The sequence below is a fragment of the Misgurnus anguillicaudatus genome, chromosome 10 (assembly GCF_027580225.2).
Source record: "Misgurnus anguillicaudatus chromosome 10, ASM2758022v2, whole genome shotgun sequence".
Taxonomy (NCBI): Eukaryota; Metazoa; Chordata; class Actinopteri; order Cypriniformes; family Cobitidae; genus Misgurnus; species Misgurnus anguillicaudatus.
The window spans coordinates 110,485-132,536 of record NC_073346.2 but is presented as its reverse complement, the minus strand read 5'-3'; the positions used below and the strand labels follow the sequence as shown (position 1 = coordinate 132,536).

At 38.5% G+C, this 22,052-nt stretch overlaps 1 protein-coding gene and 1 long non-coding RNA gene across 4 annotated transcripts in view; one reads left to right on the top strand and one right to left on the bottom strand.

The window, feature by feature from the left end:
- bmper (BMP binding endothelial regulator) overlaps positions 1–18,698 on the top strand; it is a 56,597-nt gene extending 37,899 nt beyond the window's left edge. For 2 of the 3 annotated variants that reach the window (XM_055209693.2, XM_055209694.2), the window contains 10 exons: positions 91–181; positions 376–458; positions 2,232–2,331; positions 6,948–7,192; positions 8,765–8,869; positions 9,860–9,905; positions 10,026–10,352; positions 15,410–15,746; positions 17,447–17,577; positions 17,682–18,698. In XM_055209693.2, coding sequence (XP_055065668.1) covers positions 91–181; positions 376–458; positions 2,232–2,331; positions 6,948–7,192; positions 8,765–8,869; positions 9,860–9,905; positions 10,026–10,352; positions 15,410–15,746; positions 17,447–17,577; positions 17,682–17,872 — 1,656 coding nt within the window. In that variant the 3' untranslated portion in view covers positions 17,873–18,698. The remainder of the gene's footprint in view (positions 1–90; positions 182–375; positions 459–2,231; positions 2,332–6,947; positions 7,193–8,764; positions 8,870–9,859; positions 9,906–10,025; positions 10,353–15,409; positions 15,747–17,446; positions 17,578–17,681) is intronic. The other variant, XR_008645576.2, reaches the window with a different exon arrangement.
- Positions 18,699–20,665: 1,967 nt separating this feature from the next.
- LOC129447776 (uncharacterized) lies at positions 20,666–21,767 on the bottom strand. The gene is made up of 4 exons (XR_008645569.2): positions 21,685–21,767; positions 21,493–21,593; positions 21,331–21,399; positions 20,666–21,248 (listed from the first exon to the last, which is right to left on the bottom strand). It is a non-coding gene; the product is annotated as an uncharacterized lncRNA (long non-coding RNA).
- Between the last annotated feature and the right edge of the window lie 285 nt (positions 21,768–22,052).

Genomic DNA, 22,052 nt, shown 5'->3' with positions numbered 1-22,052 from the left:
TTCATTTTTACCATATTAAATAAACACATCAAATAGCAAGTTAAAATTGAAAGCTTCCTTGAGATTAATTTATTTTTTTTTTGTGGACAGGAGGGTGTCATCACTGAAGCAGATATCAGGTGTGTTATTCACTGTAAGAACCCTAAAATCCACCCCAAGAAATGCTGCCCATCTTGTCCAGGTTTGTGTTATCATAACTGTTTGTTGAAATAAAGGTGTAATCAAAATGTTTTAAACAGCATTCTGCATATTTTTGTGCAAAACATTTGCTCAGGTCTTAGGTTTGTCTGCAAATATGATAAAAACTGTATATCTGTGTTAGCTAAAGTACTCTTCATCCAGATTCTCATCTCGGCATACTCTGAATGTTTACAGGCTGTATTTTTGAGGGGCATTTATATAAGGAGCAAGAGGAGTTTTACCCTGAAGGGAATCCATGTATCAAATGCAAATGTGTGGTAAGTATGTCTGCAATAATGCTGTTCTTACTTAGCTCATTCTAGCAGTCACCTCTGACATCTGATTCTTTTTTCAGGGCTCAATGCTCAATAGCATGTGTAAAAGATTTCTCTATGACAGTCATTTCTTCATGCTTTAAAACAGCTTGAATGTAACTCTTGTCTTGTTAACATTTACATTACATTTAGGCATTAAGCAGGCGCTTTTTTCCTAAACGACAAATTTAAGATAGAAGAGGTGGAAATTCAGTCAATATCAATTTGTCAAGTATTTTTGGAAAAGATGAGTTTTCTTCATACAGGAAGCTCATTCCACCAGCAGGGAGTAGTTAATGAAAATAAGGCGGAACGTGATTTAGTGCCCTTTTGTGAAGGTTATGACAAGGTGCTGCTCATTTGCTGAATGTAATGTTCTGGATGGGGTGTAGGAATGTAGGAAGGTGTGAAAGTATGCCGGTGCAGTACCAGTGAAAATTCTGTAAGTAAGTAGTAGTGACTTATACCTGACACAGGCTTTAATTGCTACCCAGTGGAGAGAGATGAAGAGCAGCATTACATGAACCCTTTTGAGATCCTGGAAGATGAGCCGAGCTGCTCTGTTCTGAACCAGTTGGAGAGTTTTGATAGACTTTGCAGGAAGGCCAGCAAGGAGACCATTGCAGTAGTCCAGCCTAGAGATTACCAGGGCCTGGATCAAGAGTTGTGCAGCATGCTCCGTAAGGAATGGGCATATCGTTCTGATATTGTATAATGCAAATCGAAATGACTGCACTTGTCTTGGTAATGTAATCAATGAAGGAGAGTTTGTCATGAAAGACTACACCAAGGTTTCTGGCTGTTTTGGATGGAGTTGTGTTGCCAAGTTGAATGGATGGGTTGTGCTGTATCTTGAATCTTCGCTAGGTTCAGCTGGAGGTGGTGTTTCTTCATCCAAGCCGAGATGTCTGCTTAGCTTGCTTTAATGCGTGATGTTATGGTTGGATCATCTGGGTAAAATGAGAAGAAGATCTGGGTGTCATCAGCATATCAGTGGTAGGAGAAACCATGTGCCTGGATGATAGGTCCTAAGGATGTTGTGTGGATGGAGAACTGGAGTGGACCAAGCACTGATCCATGAGGGACACCAGTGACCATCTGGTGAGCTGCGCACCCCTCCAAGACACCCTGAAGAATCTGTTGGAGAGATAAGATTTATACCGTTGCAGAGGAGTACCTTTGATCTCTAGCAATGATAAGGTGGCTAGTAGGATCTGATTATTGTCTTGCCAACAGGTCTAACAAAATCAGAACTGAGGATTTACAGTGGAGTGACCAGGACTTGGTTAAAGGGGGATGGAAATGTGCCGGTGAGCAGGGATGTGAATATAATATAATAATAATAATAATTGTATTTATGTACCTTTTATTGCATGTTGTGCTGTTGATTCGTCACTGGTTAGGACTTAGTGTATTGTGAACTTGATTGCTAAACTTGTGGTACGGCTGCAAATGCTGCTGGTGTGAAAGAACAATGGGCACACGCTGCAAACGCTCTCCCTACACAGTGCTTAGGTGACACTAACGTGCCGCTTACACATGTAGTGTGAAACTTTATAGAGAGTCCCTCCTTTTCTAAGCATAACTTCAGCAATAAACACTTAAAAACACTTAAAGCATTTCATGATTAACAAAAACACAAAAAATCAGTTGTGGTCAATATAATGCTGTTTTATTAATGTTTTACAGCAACATGAGTATTTGTGTAAAATCACCCATGTTGTGTGTGTTTCCTAGGGAGGACAAAGCATGTGTCATAAAGTGGTGTGTCCAGTTCTGTCATGCCCATCACACCTCAGTCACACTGTGTCTGGTCAGTGCTGCCCTAGATGTCGTGGTCAGTTATTTTCTTTTAGTGGCTCAATGTTTTTGTTGTAAAGACATCAACAATCAACCTGTGCCTGGTTGCATGAAACTCCTTAAGTGAGGGTTTTCCTGAGGGAGAAAAAATCCCTGAGGTAAGGGATTTCACTAAGAGCGTTGCAACAAAGGTACCTAAGGGATTTCACTAAGAGCGTTGCAACAAAGGTCTTAACTGTCACCCTTACCTAAGTGTTCTGTCATGCCCATCACACCTCAGTCACACTGTGTCTGGTCAGTGCTGCCCTAGATGTCGTGGTGAGTTATTTTCTTTTAGTGGCTCAATGTTTTTGTTGTAAAGACATCAACAATCAACCTGTGCCTGGTTGCATGAAACTCCTTAAGTGAGGGTTTTCCTGAGGGAGAAAAAATCCCTGAGGTAAGGGATTTCACTAAGAGCGTTGCAACAAATGTCTTAACTTTCACCCTTACCTAAGTGTTTATAGTGAGTATGGTAGTCTTTGCCAAAACACGGTAATGGAGAAGCTGTTGCTATAGTTACAAAATCTCACAGCATAAACAAATCAACGCACGCAGCTCAACAGACGGCGGATTTGTGTACAATGAAACATCGCAAATAACAGACTGTAAAGTGCCGCATGTATAAAACCTTAAAGTAAAGTAAACTTGAAGCACTTTAGATTGACGGACGATCAAACCGCTATTCTCCTAATAAATGCGCATCACTTTTCTCTAAGGGATTATTTCGATCGTTAGAAATGCTCTCTGGTACTTCCTTTTCTTAAATAACCATAAAATCAGCCATCGCGTGTGACGTTTAGTGACCGTCAAATTGGGAACACGCTCCGCAGGACCAATCTACTTTGAGAACCTTCTAAAACGCCTATGAACTTGGCATGCAGGTATTTGTATCTGCCGGCGCCGCCCCGCCATGCGAGTATTTAACGAGAGGCAGGTGCGAATACCAAATCACTATTTTAGCTGGCAGATCATGCTCTCTCTCTGCTCGTTGGATACACTGCGTGCTGGGGTTGTTAGAGAAAGAGCCCTTCAGCGGAGGCTCGCGGATTTCCACCTCTTTACTATCAGTTTTAAACTTAAAGGCACTCTAAGTGAATTCACACGTTTTAGACCATAAAACGTTTTTTGTTACATACAGCAAACATCTCCTCACTATCTGCTTGCTGCCTGTCCGCTGATCAAACTGTAAAAAAGCGCGATCTCTGTAGACAGCCCAGGCTACACAAACTTCAATATAAACACAGTGGCCAAACCACAAAACAAAACAAAGTGTTCCAGCCAATAAACGACAAGAAGGATTTGGGGGTCAGGTTTGGGCGCGTTCATGAAAGCACGGAAGGGAGGGGGAGGAGTTAACTACGCTCAGTTTGTTTGAAAACATATTTCAAAAATCAACACACAGATACGCTTAGAACGCCTTTAAGTTGTGCAACTGTGTGTGTTGCACTTCATCAAGTCAGCACAGCATTTAAGAGTGATTTTCTTAAAAGAGCAGCACAAGTTGAATTTGCGGAGACAGGTTTCATACCTCCGGGAACATCACCCCCATTTCTGGTGCCCTGTTAAAGGTGCAATGGCAAAACTCTGGCAAGTCGATCTCCGTATAACAGTGCTAAATCGGTCTGCTGGTTCGTCCAATGGCTCTCAGCACCCTGCTCCCATAGCCGGAGGTGCAAGTGGAGACTGGTGGCGCGTGTTCTACAACGTTCTAGTCCTCTATCGGTCCTCACAAGGATTCTGTGTCTGTCACGGCATCAGAGAGGGGGCCGACTCGGATCCGCTCCCTTCTGCGGGTAGGGTTTCGGTACCTGTGTTCGACCCTGACGGCCATGTTTGCTCGGGCAATTAGGACATTTGCTTTTTCTATGTTGGGTTGATTCCTAACTTATCAGATATCAATTTGGGGTTAATTGATAAGGTGTGCAACTGACTATTTTACAGTTCACAGAGTTTTGTAAATAGTACAAAAATGCTTGTGATCTGTTTAAAAACTAATGAAAAATCTGCAAATGTTTTTCCCGATATAAGTTTTGGTTGGCTGTATGAACTGCTGTGATAACATTTGGGAATTTTGTGCACAGTGTTGTGAGAAAATTATGTAAGATGGAATTTACCATCTGTTTAGGACAATTACAAAGTTTGGAGTTTGGAGAAATGTACCAAATCGATTGAGAATTGTAATTGGCATCGGCACATGCATTTCAGCTTCATGCCTTCTAATGTCCTGTAATCTATCCTCTATCCTTAGGGCCAAGAGCAGGGATGTGTTTTTTTTTTTTTGTATAAATAAGGATTTCCGTATTTTCGGACCTTGATGGGATGACTTGTCTAAATCCTGTAAATCCGATGAGTTTTACTATTGCGATGGTGGGGGGGGTATGCGTTGTTTGTAGACGCGCACTTCGCCGTCGTCCAACATGTATCCCAGACATTTCTGTGTTCTTCGTCATACGCATGCTTGTTGAGGATGCGCAGAGCGACTACATTCGGGACATCAGTCGAGTATAAGACACAAAACGCTGTAAAACATTATCACTGTAGAATTCTGAAGTTTTAATGATATAAGTTAAAACAACATGTATACATAGACTGACATTGCAAAGTGACCTGAAAGGATTTTATTGGAATGGATAGGAACGAATGATGGAAATACTCCTCGCTTGTAAGTCACATTGGTCTACTAGCCTACTGTAAACACGTAAATGTAAACATGTTAAAGTTGCAAAATATTGCATGAAATAGTGTTAATACAAATTGGTTAATGCTTGACAGATTGACGACTGGTCCACGCAGTCAGAAAATACATCACGCATACATGAAACTAATCCCATCAGTCAAGTAATCAGAAATCAGATATAACTATTTATGTAGAAGTACAGAAAGTTTATCATTTGCATATGTTTATAAGCCTTGCAAATGTTAATATTTAAGTGATTTGAGTGACAAAGATGTTAAAGTAAGCTGTTTCACAAACTCAAAAGCCCACGCACAGAGACGCGCGTTTCAAAAAGCCCGCAAACACATATACACACAACTTATTTTGTAATACCACAGTCTTGACAAGTATTCTCATAAAATATTTATTATGAGTTCAGAAAGAAATCAGATGTGTCTGTGATCCGTGCTTATTCGTTCTTAAAGGGACAGTCCCTCTTATAAGAGATGCTTATGTTTGTATCACTATGCTAATCAAACTACAGAAGCCAAAAAGGAAATCACTTCTATAGCTTTAAAAAGATTAATTATATTTAATTTATATAATGAAAACAGTGTTATTATTCATTTGATAATATTTCTATACCTAAATACTACTGTTAGACCTAACTTTATGTGTATCTTCTTTTATATTTTATATGCTTGTAAGTTCTTGATTTGTTGTTATTTTATTTTTTGCTTATCTGAGAATTATTCTACCCATGACTCACAAACCGTAATGCAATTCATTTACCCAGTACTATGTTGTAAAATTAAGTAATTTTAAATTACATGTAGACCTTCAGGTCCACCCAATTCCAAGGTCCACTCAGTTAAAATGTTGTATGGCCTTGCCACTGATGAACAGATTATAGCAGAATAAAATTAAGGAGATGCCACTTGTTACAGCTTTGCACCTTTATCCACCCATTTAATTAAACAGTGTTTCAGTAGTAAAATGGTAACATTTAAAAAGTGTAAATTGTCTGTCAGAATTAAATAATTATAATGATTATAATGTATTTTTTGTTTATGTTATTGTGTGCATTTCGTCTCCAGGTGCTGGAGGTGGTTTTGGGTTTCTTCCTTCTTTTTTGTCCTTGGCCAATCATGCCTGCAAGAGACATCCATGTCATATGGCGATGTTATGAAACACGCAGCATGCCACAGTGGCATATGTTGCAACACATATAGAATCCTCGTGAGGACTGACAGGGGTCTGGGGCATCGTGGAACACACGTCACTCGTCTTCATTGGCACCCAACTGGCTGTGGATCAGGGTGCTGGGAGCTACTGGTCGAGCCGGCGGACCGATTCGGCACTGTTATACGGAGATCGTCCTTTCGGAGGTTTGCCACCGCACCTTTAACGGGGGTCGGCAACTGAAGGGGGTGATGTATGAAACTGTCTCCATGAATCCAAGATGGTCATGCTCTCCGACGGAGTATAAACCCTCCACAAACACAGCCTCAGTGTGCTCTCCAGGCATGAGAGATAATGATCATGGTCATCCTGGGGACCCATATATTTGCCACATCTGGAACTGCACGGTTGAAATTACATCTTTTAAAAGACGCACTCGCCGTGACACATGACAAAAATTCAACTCGTGCTGCTCTTTTAGGGAAATCACTCTTGTGACGTCGTAGTGACCGACTGAAAGGGAACTCACTGTTAAGCATACACCTTTAAGGTTTAACTGTCAGAATTCTGCTTTCTTAGTGTCATGTCAATTCTTAGTATCTTTAATTATGAAGTTCTGATTTGTACAGTCTGGCAATGCAAGCACCATCTTTAATCGTAATTCAAGGAAGATCTTGTAAACAACAAATGTAATCCTGTCCTGGACAACCTGGCCTGACGTACTTTTCATGTGAAATATAAAATATGCAGATATTCATGTTTGTGTTCACTAGGTCAGAGGAAGGTGTTTGACTTGTCGCCTGGCAGCTGTCTGTTCCACAGTGATGTCTATGAGAATGATACATCCATCAGCTACGACAACTGTACAGCTTGCATGTGTGTGGACTCTACAGTGGTGTGCAAAAAGAAGTGCTCGCCGGCCGGCAGCTGTCAAGGCCATGCATGCTGTGAAGAGTGCCAGTCTCATCTGATAATGGAAGATGTGAAGTACTGTAGGGTAAAGAACAAGATCTATAGGGTGAGTCATTTAAGTACATCAACAAATGAATAAATGCATGGAAAAATAATGGCATGACAAAGGACTGGTTATAAAACTGGTGTCTTGTGCAGGTCAAGTCAAGTGACCTTTATTCATATAATGCTTTACACAATACAGATTGTTTCAAAGCAGCATTAAAGTTATATAATAAAGTAAATTAATTATTAAAAGTGTCTTTAAGAAAATCTCATTATTTTCGCTTTGGTAATAAATGTATGTTTTGAAGTATAAATGACAATTTATGTACTCAACGATCATAACTTTTCAAAACACTTTTCAGCTCAGTAGTAGTCTGCTTGAATCAGTTCAAATATTCATTAAATTTAGTTCACCAAAAGGTTTAACGTTTCAAAGTTGATAGTTGATTCAACTTTGTAGCAAATTTACGGCTCTGCTGAGAACAGTGGTACAAAACCCAGCTCAATTTAGTTCATGTTTTTTTTTCTCATCAGTTTATAGAGTCAAAAAGATATGCTGTATACGCAACAGTGGCAAACTTCATCATGTTAAAGAAGAGGAGATTAAATCTTGGGAGAAATTCATGCTCACGGACCAGTTTTATTCCTGGCCAAATGACTGAACTGTCATGATCCTGCCAGAACCTTGGCTGTTTCTCAATATGCATTCTTCAGCGATCTTGCGTCCTTGTGTCCTCGCTCTACGTCATCCTTAACAGTCGAAGTTCAATTCCAATTCTCAAGAACACAAGTACAGAGGACGCATGAAATTGATATCGAGGATGCATCGAGTGCAGACTTGCGCGCTGAAATCTGGGGAGGTCACGTGACCAGCAGGAAGATCGCACAAATCTCAATTCTCACAGATGCGTTCTGTGTTCTCGCGACCTTCTGAGTTCGTTCTTTCGAGGTCGCCTGGCAAGACCAGTCTCCACGAGAACACAAGTCCGTTCTTTGCATTCTTGGAATTGAGAAACAGCCCGTGTTTCATTTTTAATGTTTAGTCAGTATGGCAGGGTTCTGACAGTTCAATGTTTTGTGTGGGGAATGCATGGTCTGTATTGTTGATGCTAACCACGTATTTACAGTGTCTCGTCACTTTTTACCCGATCCCTTACCTGTTATGATTTTCATCTGTTCCCCTAATTAGTTCTTATTATTTAAAGTCCTTGTGTTTGGTGTTCTTTGCTGATTCGTTTTGTCCTGTCATTGTGAGTACCTGAAGTAATGTTTAGTTAAGTCATAGTCAAGTTTCTTGTTATTGTCTTTGTAGTCTAGTCTAGTCTAGTCTAGTTATTATAGTCCAGTGTTTGTCCTGTCTTCTGTTCAGTTTATTGTTTGTTGTTTGCCCCATCGTGGGTTTTTTTATTTTTATTTTATTAAATAAAGTGTTTTGTTACATCTACTGTATGTCTGCGCTTGGGTTTGCTTCCTGCTAATTCCTAACATGAACATATTGTGGGTTAATATTTTTCCAATATTTTGGCCAGTACCACTGCCAGTATAGCCAACTATGGAACTGTGGACGAATGGCTTTATATGAAATCAAAAAATAACTGCTCTTTACTGTGTTTTGTGTTTCTTTTCTGTTTAGGATGGTGATAGGTGGTCCTCTGTTAACTGTTCTTTGTGCACCTGTGTTAAGGGAAATATAGAATGTCAGCCGAAGAATTGTGTTCCCATCATTAGCTGTCCTTTGGTATGTCACATTTTTCAAAGTTTGTAAAGTTAATGTAGCAAATTTGTAATGTTAATGTACCTAGTATGCAATGCTACATATATCTATATCTGTGTGTCTGTCTGTATATATGTATGTATGATGAGCTCAGATGCAAAAGCCACTAAACGACACCTCTGTCAAAAATAAGATAATGAAATTAATCGAATGCTTTCAGCACGTATTTTGCACATTAAATACTTTTACTTCAAATCTGCTTAACCCTGGCCTCAGGCCATTCAGAAATACAGGTTTGTTGGCAGAATCCATTGCAGTTTTTCTCAATTGCTTTGACACATTTTTCGAAACCGTCTTAACATTCTCTAAACTGTGAGTGCAAATGTCATAATTGTTTGCTGCAGCTTTAGAACTTTATCGCATGTCTGTGAAATGTAGTTACTCACCCAACACATTTCATTCATGCTTCAAAACCTAGTTTTTGTGTCAGTAATTTGGCCAAGGCCCCCAAAATATAAAGTATTTTGTCATTGGTGCGAGCCACACAGGTCAAAATATTTATTTGTTTTTCCACCATGACAGTCAACCCTGAAGGTCAAATTTGATAAATATATGAAATTTGTTGAAAAGAGTCAATACTGTTGCACATAGAAAAAATATGAACATTTTTGCTATTTTTAATTTTGTGCAAATGTATTAAATGTAAACACTCAATTGCTTTTTTAATTACAGTACTTTACATTTTACATTTCTTACAAGTTACCACAATTCTAAACAAAGAAATGCTACAAAATAATATCCATGAAAATATATTCTTGGTGCGTCTGATGTGTCTTCCATTTCATTTGACTCAACAATGATCAGAGAGAATAGACAGCCCTAAACTGTTTTGACAGCCTATTAAACATATTTGATTTTGAGGATCAGATAAGAGAATGTGTGCTCTATGAAACTGGCTTATAGATTTAAACAAACATATTTATCTCTGTCTCGTCATGATCTTTTGTCTTTTAGAATAAGATTCTAAACCGCACTGGCTGCTGTCCTGTTTGTACTGACAGTAAGTTGAAAGAAGACTATACTGTAGATTATGATTTCATTCCATTCTAAAAATCACTTCTGCAGTCACTGTGAAAATAATAAATTATGTCCTTTTTCTTTTTACTCTCCATAACTACAGAGCCAGGCGTTTGTACAGTATTTGGAGACCCTCACTATAACACTTTTGACGGGCGCACCTTTAACTTTCAGGGCACATGTAAATATGTGCTCACTAAAGATTGCTCCCCAGCGGCCAGCTTCACCGTGCTCGTAAAGAATGAAGCACGTCGCACACGCTCTTTTTCCTGGACAAAGTCAGTGGAGCTGCACACATCTGGCCTGAGCATCAGCCTTCACCAACATCTTACTGTTCGTCAGAACGGCATGCGCATCTCTCTGCCATTCCACAGTACTGGTGTCCACATTGACCTGGATGGATATCTGCTCAAGCTCACCACCATCGCAGGTAGGACTGACATGCCAGTTCAGCAGCCAATTTTCTGATGTATGCTGCTCCTGTCAGTGGTTAGGCATTATGTCACTTTTGCAGCTAGAGATCTGCACCGATTGATTAGCTTATGACATCAAAGTATGACAAGAGTACTGCTTTTGAATCACTCTTACGAAACTTTGATGTCACATGCCGATTGGTCTGTGCAGCGCCGCATGAGGTTAAACACACCTATGGTTTCTATGGCAGCAAAAGGGCAACTAAGGATAACTCTGGCATGATGCCATTGAAAACCGACCTTATAGCAGGTCTTATAACTTATGCAGAGTGCTTGTTAAAACTGAATTCTCTGAATTAAAATTGTTGAAAACATTTGCGATTATGCAAAGTAAACGTTAGGCAAAATCTATAACACTGTGCTAGTGTAAATAACATGCAGATGTCTAAATGATGACAAATGTTTCATTTGGGAATTTTAAATTTGCCTAGACTATGACAAAGCCATTTACTTACCTACATGCTGTTCTAAACCTACACTGAAAAATATCTCTGGTTGCACATGATTGAATTAAGTTTTCTTAAAATTATATATATATATATTTAAGTTGTTGGATCTACGTAATTTAATCTAAAAATGTCATTAATTTTAATTGATGTTCATTTTATTTTAAGAAAACCTAATTCAATCATGAGCAACCGATGTCCAAAAGTTTTTTTGTGTGTGTATATGAGTTTGTTTCTCCTGTTGAACACAAATAAATTATTTTAATAAAAGATGGTAAGCAACAGTTACACACGCTACAAAGTTGTTACTGGGACAGTGCCCTTTTAAAAAGGTACTCCTTTGTACGCAAAGAGTGCATATTGGTGCTTCAAATGTACATATTAGGACCTTTTTTTAAAGGGCACTGCTCCAGTGACAGCTGTGTACCTTTTTATTTTTTGTGTACCCATTAGTCTCAGCCTCAGACGTCACGCCCACAGACTGTTGGCTAAATGTCTGATGTTTTTCGTACACTTTTCTGGAAACCCTGTGAGAATGTCAAAGTCGTCTTTGGTTGAAATGTTCCATTGAGGAAGAGAATCAGTCGTGTTCACGTGGAAAATAATGACCGGTTATCATGATCAGCTAAACATTGAATTCTCAAAAATATTCAAAGTTCGCAGCATTGAGTTTTGCTTGAGACAGTTAGTTAAACTGCACAACATCATTGCTGTCCCGCTGTAACTTTTTCAAAATCTTTAGTTCATCTCTCAAAAGTAAATGTTTACATAACTGAACATCTCAGTCCCATCAAAATGTCAAGTCCTTGTTGTTCATGAACAAGACAGTCAAAATGTTTAGCCATGTTGTCAATATACCACGTGTACACAATTACTGTATATGCAGTGTTTCCCACAGATCTGAAATTTACTTGTGGTGGTAGCTCGTGAAAAGGGCAATCATTATATCCACCGACAAAAAATGGTCTACTATACATGTGACAAAGAACTAATAATGTGTGACACAACACAATACTTTGATTTATTAAACATTAATATTAATTTCACATTATAGTTCATTAATCTAACCACCCCAAACTTTCTTTGCCATAAACAAAGCTGACACTGTTTGTTAAAGCACCACGAAAACACTTTATGTTTTTGCACTGATATATGAAGCAATTTGATGACCCCTTTTATCAAACTCAATTATATACAATACTATGTACAGTATATTAATAGACAGTGCAGGTCTATAGATTATAAGTGTGACTGATGTTATAATGTTAATAATTTCTAGTTAGGCACTTTTACTGCTTCTGCTTTCTATTTCTCTTTTGCCGATTAAAAAAAGCTTAATCCACTCATTATTTCAGATTTAAAAGTCTACTTGCTGTCCCGATGACAGACTTTACATTACAGCTTTGCGTTTTTTATATCCTGAGTCAGCTAGAGCTTTGCTCATTCAGTATTAGCACTGCTTTTTGCTACAATCTCTGTGCAAACTGTTTAGATTTTAGTAAAGATATGGTCTATTAATTGTAAGATTATAAAAAAATGGGATAAAGAAAAAATGAAGCGGCGCGTGGTCGTGACAAGAGCCAGCTGTTATCGCCAAAGAAACCGGAGGCACGCTGAAACAGCACTCCAGCTTTGCGCTAGCGGCCGTTCTCCGATCGACTCGATTTTACACACAATATTAATCAGACTTGGGACCCGAAGTAATGAACTAGGACCGACCCGGCTGACCATTTAAAATATAAACCCGGAACCGTACGGGTCCCGCGTCCTCAGTGAAGAAAGACCTCTAATGGTAAAACTCTGCTCAAGTTCAGAAACATGAAAGGATACAATGTGACACTGAGGTTGCTTCGCGTCGCACCCAATTCATTGAGAAACAGAGAGCACGTGAACGGACACTCAACGGGAGAGACACAACGTGCTTGCACGCAAAATGAAGCCAACTTGGATGCTATAAACACATATGCACATAAACATATGCGACCATTTTGGTCGCAGTGTAGTTCCCTGGCTGCTCAGTTACCTCAGTATGTGCTGCAGTTGATCCAGTTTGCCGCGCTGGATGATGAGTTTATGACGCGTGCATCATCTTCACGCGGTCACCCGGCCCCACCTTTATATCTCTCGCGCGCGCTCTCTCTCTCTCGCTCGCGCGTTCTCTCTCTCGCTCTCTCCAAAACACGGGTCATCCAGTCGAGTTCAGAAAATACGGAAATTCGTAAAGTGATTTTTTTTACCTGGGCGGGTCGCAATTTACCTGGGCGCACCGCCCAATTTTAATTACATAAGCAATTGAAAATGTAGGAAACAGCGAACAATTGTGCATAATCCTCTGCTTCATTGTATCAAAGTGTTTGCAATTTGTCTAAATCAATTAGAATTAGCTTTTTATGTTGTCCACAACTCGATGATGTGGAGATTGAACATAGAGTTTCAAAAAATGTATTTCTAATCTAAGAAATGCTCCAGAGCGACTTGAGAAAAACTGTATTTTTTCCTACTATGGAAGTCAGTAGATACCACCAACTGTGTACCCATTAGTCTCAGCCTCAGACGTCACGCCCACAGACTGTTGGCTAAATGTCTGATGTTTTTCGTACACTTTTCTGGAAACCCTGTGAGAATGTCAAAGTCGTCTTTGGTTGAAATCATTTATCCAAAGTCATTGGAAAGTCATTTATCCAAATAACTTATTATGTCTTTAAGTAATATGAGACAATGAAGCAGGGCCATGCACAGACATTTTGAGGGGCAGTGGCCCAAACCAAAAAGGTGGCACTGGGGGGGCACAATTTATATGGTTTCAACAAAATATTGTAAATATAATGTGTTATAGATTAGTATCAAATAAGAGAAGTGCTTATAATGGAAAATAACAAGAATTAACATGTGACAAAACTGCTTAATATACTATATGATTACCATGCTAAAGCTTTGAATCTATGTTTGCAATGTTGAACTGACTTTGCAGCATCCCTTTCAACTCTATCTCGAGAGAGGTCTTCTTTTATTTTTGCTTGCTTGATTTCTCGTGATCACGACTTAATTTTCTTATGATCTCGAAATAACAAAAGAAGTTTTCTCGTTATCCTGACATGATAATCCAAATGCCATAATGTAATTTCCTGTCCATAAGTTGGGGTTACCACATGTGTGTAGCTGTTTGCAGATAAACCTAACAAATAAATAAAGTTTAATGTTTGCTGTTCGTGAATTTAGGAACCATGTCTAAAGTAATAATGTACACGTTTCTATCTTCAATAGTATTTAATTGTTTATTTGAATAAATAGCAACAATCTAAAAAAGTGTGCATTGTAGTTGACAACCATGAACACTTTACAGTTGGTTTTGTGACTGTTTGTTGACTTTAAGTCATTCCATTAAAGTGCATGGTTAAAGTAGAAACATATCATGGAGTTACTTTAACTCTTTCACCGCCAGCATTTTTTAAAAAAGTTGCCAGCCAGCGCCAGCGTTTTTCATGATTTTCACCAAAGTTTAATCCCTTCCAGAAAATGTTCTTCTTCAGATATATAAACATACAATATACCAGATGAAAGAACAGACCCTCTGCTTTCAAACAAAAAAAAACTTTTCATCCTACCTTGAGTAGTTCTTTTGTAATCAGCTTTTGAATATGGGTAGGTTTCTGCAAAAACACCACATTTTGAGCAAAAAGCAGAGGTTATTCCATTTTTGTGACAGACTTTTCATAGAGTTCCCATTCAGAGCGATTTTAAAGCAGACACGGACATGCTTGTCAGAGGGCAATACTTCCGGGTTGTATAAGTTGCGGAAGTGCGCCACCTGGTGGATAAAAGCGGTATTGTGGAAAGACGGAAAATCTCGTCATTGGCGGGGAAGCGTTTTCTCTTAATTGACGAGATATCTCGTCAATGGCGGGGAAAGAGTTAAAGAAGGTTCACCACTAATTAAATTGTCAAATCTATTTCATTTTATTGACAAATTATTGACAAATCTATTTCGTCTTGAGCGAATCCCTGATCCATGTAAAATCTCATTTGTTCATCCATGCTAATTTAGCAAAATATGCATTTGCTGTCTAAAAATAACAACACGTTATATTGAGTAGGCTACACATCAGCTTTAATGTCGTGATCACGAGAAAACAAGCAAGCAAACATAAATATAATACATGACCTCTCTCGGCTTCAAACTACCAAATTACTAATTCAGCAGCTGAACAGCTGAGGTAATGTATTGAATCTACCTGTTAATACAACAAACTGTCATCTCCGCCCTTCAAAGAGTGGACACAGATTGTGAGAGATGCTGCGGAGCGGGCGGGAAATCACGAAGTGGATTACCGGAAACGGTGTATCTTTAGACGAGCGGTAACAGAACATTTTGACGGGTTGGTGAGAGGGGCACCTCAGCCGATTAGGGCAGAGGGGCAGTGGCTCTAGCCACCGGGCCACCACCCTGTGCACGGCCCTGCCATGAAGACAACAATAAAAAATAAATAACAAAGAGCAAAATGCTTCTCAAATGCAGCACTTGTCATGGTCTTTTTGTGTTCTTATTTATCTTGACTGTGTCCCATTAGGATTGGAGATTACATGGGATGGAGACAGCTTGGTGGAGGTGGTCGCAGCACCACATCTAAAGGAGCGACTCTGTGGGCTGTGTGGAAACTACAATGGCCACAGGCAAGACGACACTCTAGGTGGAGATGGCAATTTCAAATTTGATGTGGCTGAATTTGCAGAGTCGTGGCGTGTAGAGGACAATGAGGTGTGTGAAACACCAAACCGCAGGCCTCTGTCCATTCTGTGTCCTGCCACAGTAAAAGTGAAGCTTCGTGCACATAGAGCATGCCAAACACTAAAGTCATGGGAGTTTCAGAAGTGTCATTCTGCTGTGGACTTCCACTCCTTTTACAGGTGACTTACCTAAAATTCATTACCTGAAGTTACCTTATCTCATTTAAATACTGTTAAAGATGCCCTTCCTCTGTCGTTTTTATTGTTTTATACTGTTGTCTGAGGTCTACTTATGACGTTCGCGTGGTTTTTACATCAAAAAACATCAAAAGCAATAAGTAATAGGCCATTTTGTACCCTGGTTTTGAATCTGGTTCGAGAAATGATCAATTTTGAGGGATCAGCCGCATTGACGACTTGGAAGTTAACGGCCACTGCTATGATTGGATAACAGTTTTTCGCAGTCAAACTTTCAATACTTATTTAATCTCATGTGTCTTTCTTACACACATACACATTTTATCATAAACCCTTTCGACACACACACACACACACGTCTTTTATCGTAAACCCTTTCGACGCGTGTGCAGCATGAATTTGCGTGAATTCGTGTCCCTCGAAACTAGTACTAAAGTGTTTTACTCGCATAAGCTGCGCCATTCTGTCCAGATGCAATATTGATGGAGGAGCATTGCTTTTTAATCGCAGTCTCTCTTTAAATCCACCGTTCTTCTGAACATCCAAACACGGAGCAAATGTTATGCTTCACTCGTTTGATAGGAATGATGTCTCTCGACAAAAACAATGACCCGAATACGGTACGGTTGACGTTCAGTCATCCTTGCTGTAACTTAAAAACTCACTGAACTACACGTATAATGTGGGTGCCGTCTCAAGTTGGAGAGCTCATGAATAGTAATGACCTCGATCAATTCCACGTCACACTGAGCAACTTTTTAATTGACCTGATTTCTCCGCTTATTTCTTTTCAGTGGCTAGGGTTAAACAGAGGAGGTGGAAGTTCATTTTTACATTTACAACACAAACACATATGGACCTAACACATATAAAAAAAAGGTTTTATGTGGAAGGGCCCCTTTAAGTTCCAAAGACTTTGCTCAGATAAATGTTAAACTTTGGACCTGTGTTTCTGAATACCTATTACAGCATACAAAGATCAATGTAATATGTGCATGTTTTAGCTAATAACACAGCCGTAGAAAGCTTTAATAAAGTACATTTGTTAAAGGCGGAGTCCACGATGTTTGAAAAATTCGTTGGAAAAGGAGACGGGCCGACTACCAAAACACACTTATAGCCAATCAAATCAAATCAAATGCCGGGTTGCGTATGTGTGGGGCGGGTCTATCAACAGAAGGACCAGATTCTATTGGGGTAGGGGCATGTTTGTTTGGGTGATTTCAAATATCAACATTGGCTTTCAAACATCGTGGACTCCGCCTTTAACTATTTAACATGTGTTATTAAAATGTACTTAAAAAAACAAAACAGTATAAACTGTGCAAATAAAATACTAAATCCAAAGCTTAGCCTTGTGTCACTGGTTAATAGCTTAACCTCATTATAATAAGTGCATGTTGTTTAATTTGTATTACTCAGTATATACTATTGTAGACATTACATTGTAGCAAGGATACCTTAATTTGGACTTTAATTAAATATTAAAGACAAAGTCTCCTTTGGAGTGGAGTTTAAGCTTTGAATTATTGCAGATCTTTTTTAATGCTCAACAGCAACATTACACTCTTAACTAAAGCTGTAAGAGTAAAATGCACTATAGGACATATTTAAACGTATAAATCTGTAATAACTCATATGTTTACTATTATTTGTCTCTACAAATGTCCCTGTGTCCTTAGGTCATGTGTGACAGACATGTGTGAATGCCCAGTGCATAAGAACTGCAATTGTGAGTCCTTCATAGCGTATAGCCGAGCGTGTGAGAGAGAGGGTGTACGTGTGCACTGGAGGCCGGAGCTCAGCTGTATCAGTAAGTGACACCTGATATAAACTAACACTGCTTGTGTGATGAAAGCTAATAGAGCAGTGTTTGTCTTAAACATTTAAACATGAGTTTCTCTTTTTCTGCTGTAGCTACACAGTGCAAACATAGTGCCGTCTATGACACATGTGGACCTGGTTGCACTAAAACCTGCAGTAACTGGAACGAGATTGGCCCTTGTTACAAGCCTTGTGTCGCTGGTTGCCACTGTCCAGCCAACCTAGTACTTTTTCAGGGCCACTGCATAAAAGCTACTTCATGCCCTGCGCCTTTACCCACATGATGCCAGAAGAACTCAGGAGGGCACCAAAGGTGAAGAAAACCAGACATTTTACTCTGGCAAAGAGGACTATACTTAGAAAATCACAAACTGTCTTTTCTTAAACCACTTTTACTGATGTGAGTCAGGATTCTCATGTCATGAGTCTTGCTAACAGTGACCTCAGTGAGGATTTGTCATAGCTGGTAAATTCTTAGTGCCTTTCCAACTTAATTTAAGAGTTAATTAGCTTTACTCTGCACCATCAGGAAGTTGGGGTTAACTTACCTACCTGGGGGTACCTACCTGAACTGGACATTGTTAAATAGGGTTACATACATAGTGTTATCCATTTATTGAGTAAACGTGGTGTTTAATATATAACGTTTTCACTAAAATTATACTATTTAAGTATTTGTTTACTTTTTAGTTGTGGGCTCAAATGTGACTGTTATAAATGTACTGTAATCATCGGTGTATTGATTGTGTACATGGGGTCAGAACCAAGACAATGGCTTCGACTCCAGTAAATGTTTGGACCCACCCACATTTTGTTTCCTACGTCTGTGATTGTGTAAGCGTTATAAATGTACATTACATTAGACCTAATAAAATGCTAACTGTCACAAGTATTTATCAGAAACTCCAGACCAGGAAGTTTTTGTACTGTATCCAGCAACACTTTAGGAGCCATTCATTTTTATAGAATCATTCAAGGATATAAGGTCAGTTATAACATTAAAGGGGTAATTTTTGTGAACTGTTCTAAGTCGAACATATTTGTATGTATTTTTGATGTATTAAATAAATTGAATATTCTATATAAAAATGTGACTTACTGAACATTAAAGAGGACAGGAACAGTGTTTTTTTTTATTATTATTATTATAATGTATTATCTGAGGGGTACACATATTACTAAAGTTTTTTTGCCAAGTAAACATTTGTAATTAAGTAATTTGGAGAAAAAAAAGGAATAATAAAATTACTAATAATAATGTTGTGACCTTTTCCACCCTGTTTTTATTATCTGACAGAAACAGTCTAATTTGTGTGTTTTCTTTGAGAGGGTTTTAGCTGGAAGGGATACAACAAATGTCGAAATCTTACAAGATGTTGAGTTTGAGGTTAGGTTTAGGAGTAGGATTAGGATCAAAACAATGCTCATCCGACGAGATTTCACAAGTTTTTGGTGTTCATTGTATCATTGAATCTGTTTGGCTAGATTCTGTGTTCCTCCCACTTCTATGATTGACAGCCTGCATGGCGCTAAATAATTTTCACTTGTGCACACAGCTTCCCTATCTGTCTTTTAAAACACAATGGAGCAGTTTCCCAGACAGGGCTTATCCTAGTCTCAGACTAAGTGCATGTTTGAGGTTTTAGTAAAACCTTGCTGACATATACAGTTTTTTTACGATTGCTATGACACTTTTTTCAATACTTTTAACAAATTTTCTAAACTCTTGACGCACCAACACACCTAAAACACACAACTGGCAAAACAGTTAATTTTATCCTCAAAATCAAACTCTCACACTGTTTACAAAAACACTGTAAACATGTTTCAGAATCAACTAGTTATACCAGATCACCAACACATGCTCTCTTCCAACAGAAACATTTAGTCAATCATAACACAATGTCATGAAAAACACAAACATAAGATGGAAAAACAAAAACTGCATAAGTTTATGTGTAAGTCTGTCCTTATACAATAAACAGTAGATTGTATTGATTATAGACTGAGTTTTGCACTGCAGTTTCTTTTGAAAACTTAGTTATATTTTTGTTTAGTTGGGTTTAGTAAATGCATTCATTATGTTTGTTTTGCTGCAGCAATTCAAGACAAAAATGAATCATTCATCTTAGAGTACAGTTTATGAAAAAAAGTAGAATTGTTGCAGTAAAGACTTTACAGTATTTACAACAGGACATTACTGCAAGATAACAAACATATTCAATATTACTTCCATTTACAGTAAAAAAAGTAAAAATAAACAAATACAAACAGAAAAAGCCACTGAAGAATAAAGTAAAAAAGAAAATCTCATCATCTAATCTATTGCGTTTCTATTTGGCCACATGTTCTCATTCACATAACACCTGATTTTTCCCTGGCAAGGCATCTTGTGAAGAACCTTTTGCCATGTCTTATCCACCTCTGACAGTGTTCAGTTGTGATGTCTGGGAATGCACCATCTATTACATCCAGGTGGGACTGGAGAAAAACCTCTCCCTTGTCCTGGTGGGCTTCCGCTGGCTGGTGCAGACATGTGTCTTATTTTTGTGTTGCTCATATTGTTCCTTTTCCACACAAGATCAACCTAAAGAGGCCCTCCTTTACTCTATTGTATACTATATAGTCATGCAATTGAAAGAACTTGAGTGTGTTTCCTAGGTGGGAATCAGCTGTGATTTGTACAGTATATGTGCATTGGTACAATAAGTTGTTTTTCAATCCCAATGGAATAAAATACAGGGGATATGTTTATGTTTCAATTCATCATATAAACAGCTGTTTACTTTGACTATAAGTGAGGTTTAGCACATGATGTTATCTGTTTTGACATGCTTTGTGAAAGCATTTGTAAATTTGACATTTAAAATCTATTGTTTTGGTCCTGTTTGAGCTTGTCTGTAAAAGAAGTTAAAGCATTTTAAATTTGTGTTAATTGTATGCATTTTGTGTTAAACCAACAAGAAATGTGTTAATAGTATAGCTTACATAGGTGGATGTAGTGCTAACTGTGTTAAGAGTTTTGAAAACTTGTTAAAAGTATTGAAAAATCTGTCATAGCAATCGCAAAAAACTGTAACATCATATATCAGTGCCACTGTTTTGTCACAGAATGCACCCAAGCATTTTTTGGTAAGGTTTGTTTGTAAAAGCTACTTAAATGTCCTAATATAATTAAGGCCTAGTCCTGGGTTAATCTAAACTCTGTCTGGGAAACCGCCCCATATGTTTTTATTCATGTCACAGACACCCAAACAACCCATTGGCAAAACAAAAGTTTTAACCACTAAAGGAAGCACATAAATTAATCACTAGCAATTACAAAAACACACAAAAAGTCAAATATAGCCAGAGATTATGTTCTTGGGATCACATTTGGCATCAAATGCCTTTTTGCTGCCTCAGGGTCATAGGTAAGCGGTGGCATTCTGTTAGACAGCAATTCAGATTGCAGTTTGCGATGCAATGCTGCATAGTTTGAACACACACGGTTGCACCTGCAGCTTAGCAGACAGATTGCTGAGGGCCTGGCTGCAGAATGATGAAGGTCTCACAATCCACCCAGCACTCCATCAACGGCATTATCTTCTTCATCTGACATCATGTCAGTGGTGATCCCCTTCAGAAGCCCACTTGTCCAAAGCCAGTACGCTCCAAGAGCTGAAAACACAACTGTTGTATATAACAAGAATAATGAACATCATTACAGTACAAAACAGAAACTAATTCTAATCTGTCTTACCCTCTTCCTCTGGTCACTCCGTGCCGCATGCGGCCACACCGGCTAGTTCTGGTAATGTCTTGCAGGCCACTAGAAACAAGTGACTGGGATTATTAAAAGCACAATACACACAAAACTATACAAAAATTGAAATAACAACAATCACAAATGAAAATTACTTACCAAAGCAATTTTTATCAAGGCCTTCATTGTGCAATTCCAAGCTTGTTGCCAGTGCTCCCATTAAAAATGAGGTGATGTTCTTATTATGTGGTGAGCTTAATCTATAGAAGCAAAATGTATTAAATTAAAACAAAAGCGTTTATTGCTTCAGAAACAACAGAATGCATTTTAGGCTTTATCTTTCATCCATACCTCTGCTTCTAGTTATAGTGCCTACAGTTTGCCTCTGAGTTGTGTAGCCGACAGAGTGACTTCTACAAAACACAAGTAAAAATACTTTGTTACGAAACGGATTCTGTCAAACTAAAGCATGAGTTATTTCATTAATTTAAAAATACATATTTACTCACACGTGAACAAGTTAAAGGTTTTTACATTAAAATTATTCATTTTTTTATATGTCTGCTGTTTGTAGAGCTGAAGAGAACGCTTGTGCTGCTGGAGAACAGTCCGCATATATATCAGACGCGTGCACTGAATGAGCAGAAAACACTATTTTATTTTAGTGGTACCTCCTATTCATGCTGTGATTTTGGCAAGGCGTACAATATAATAACTGC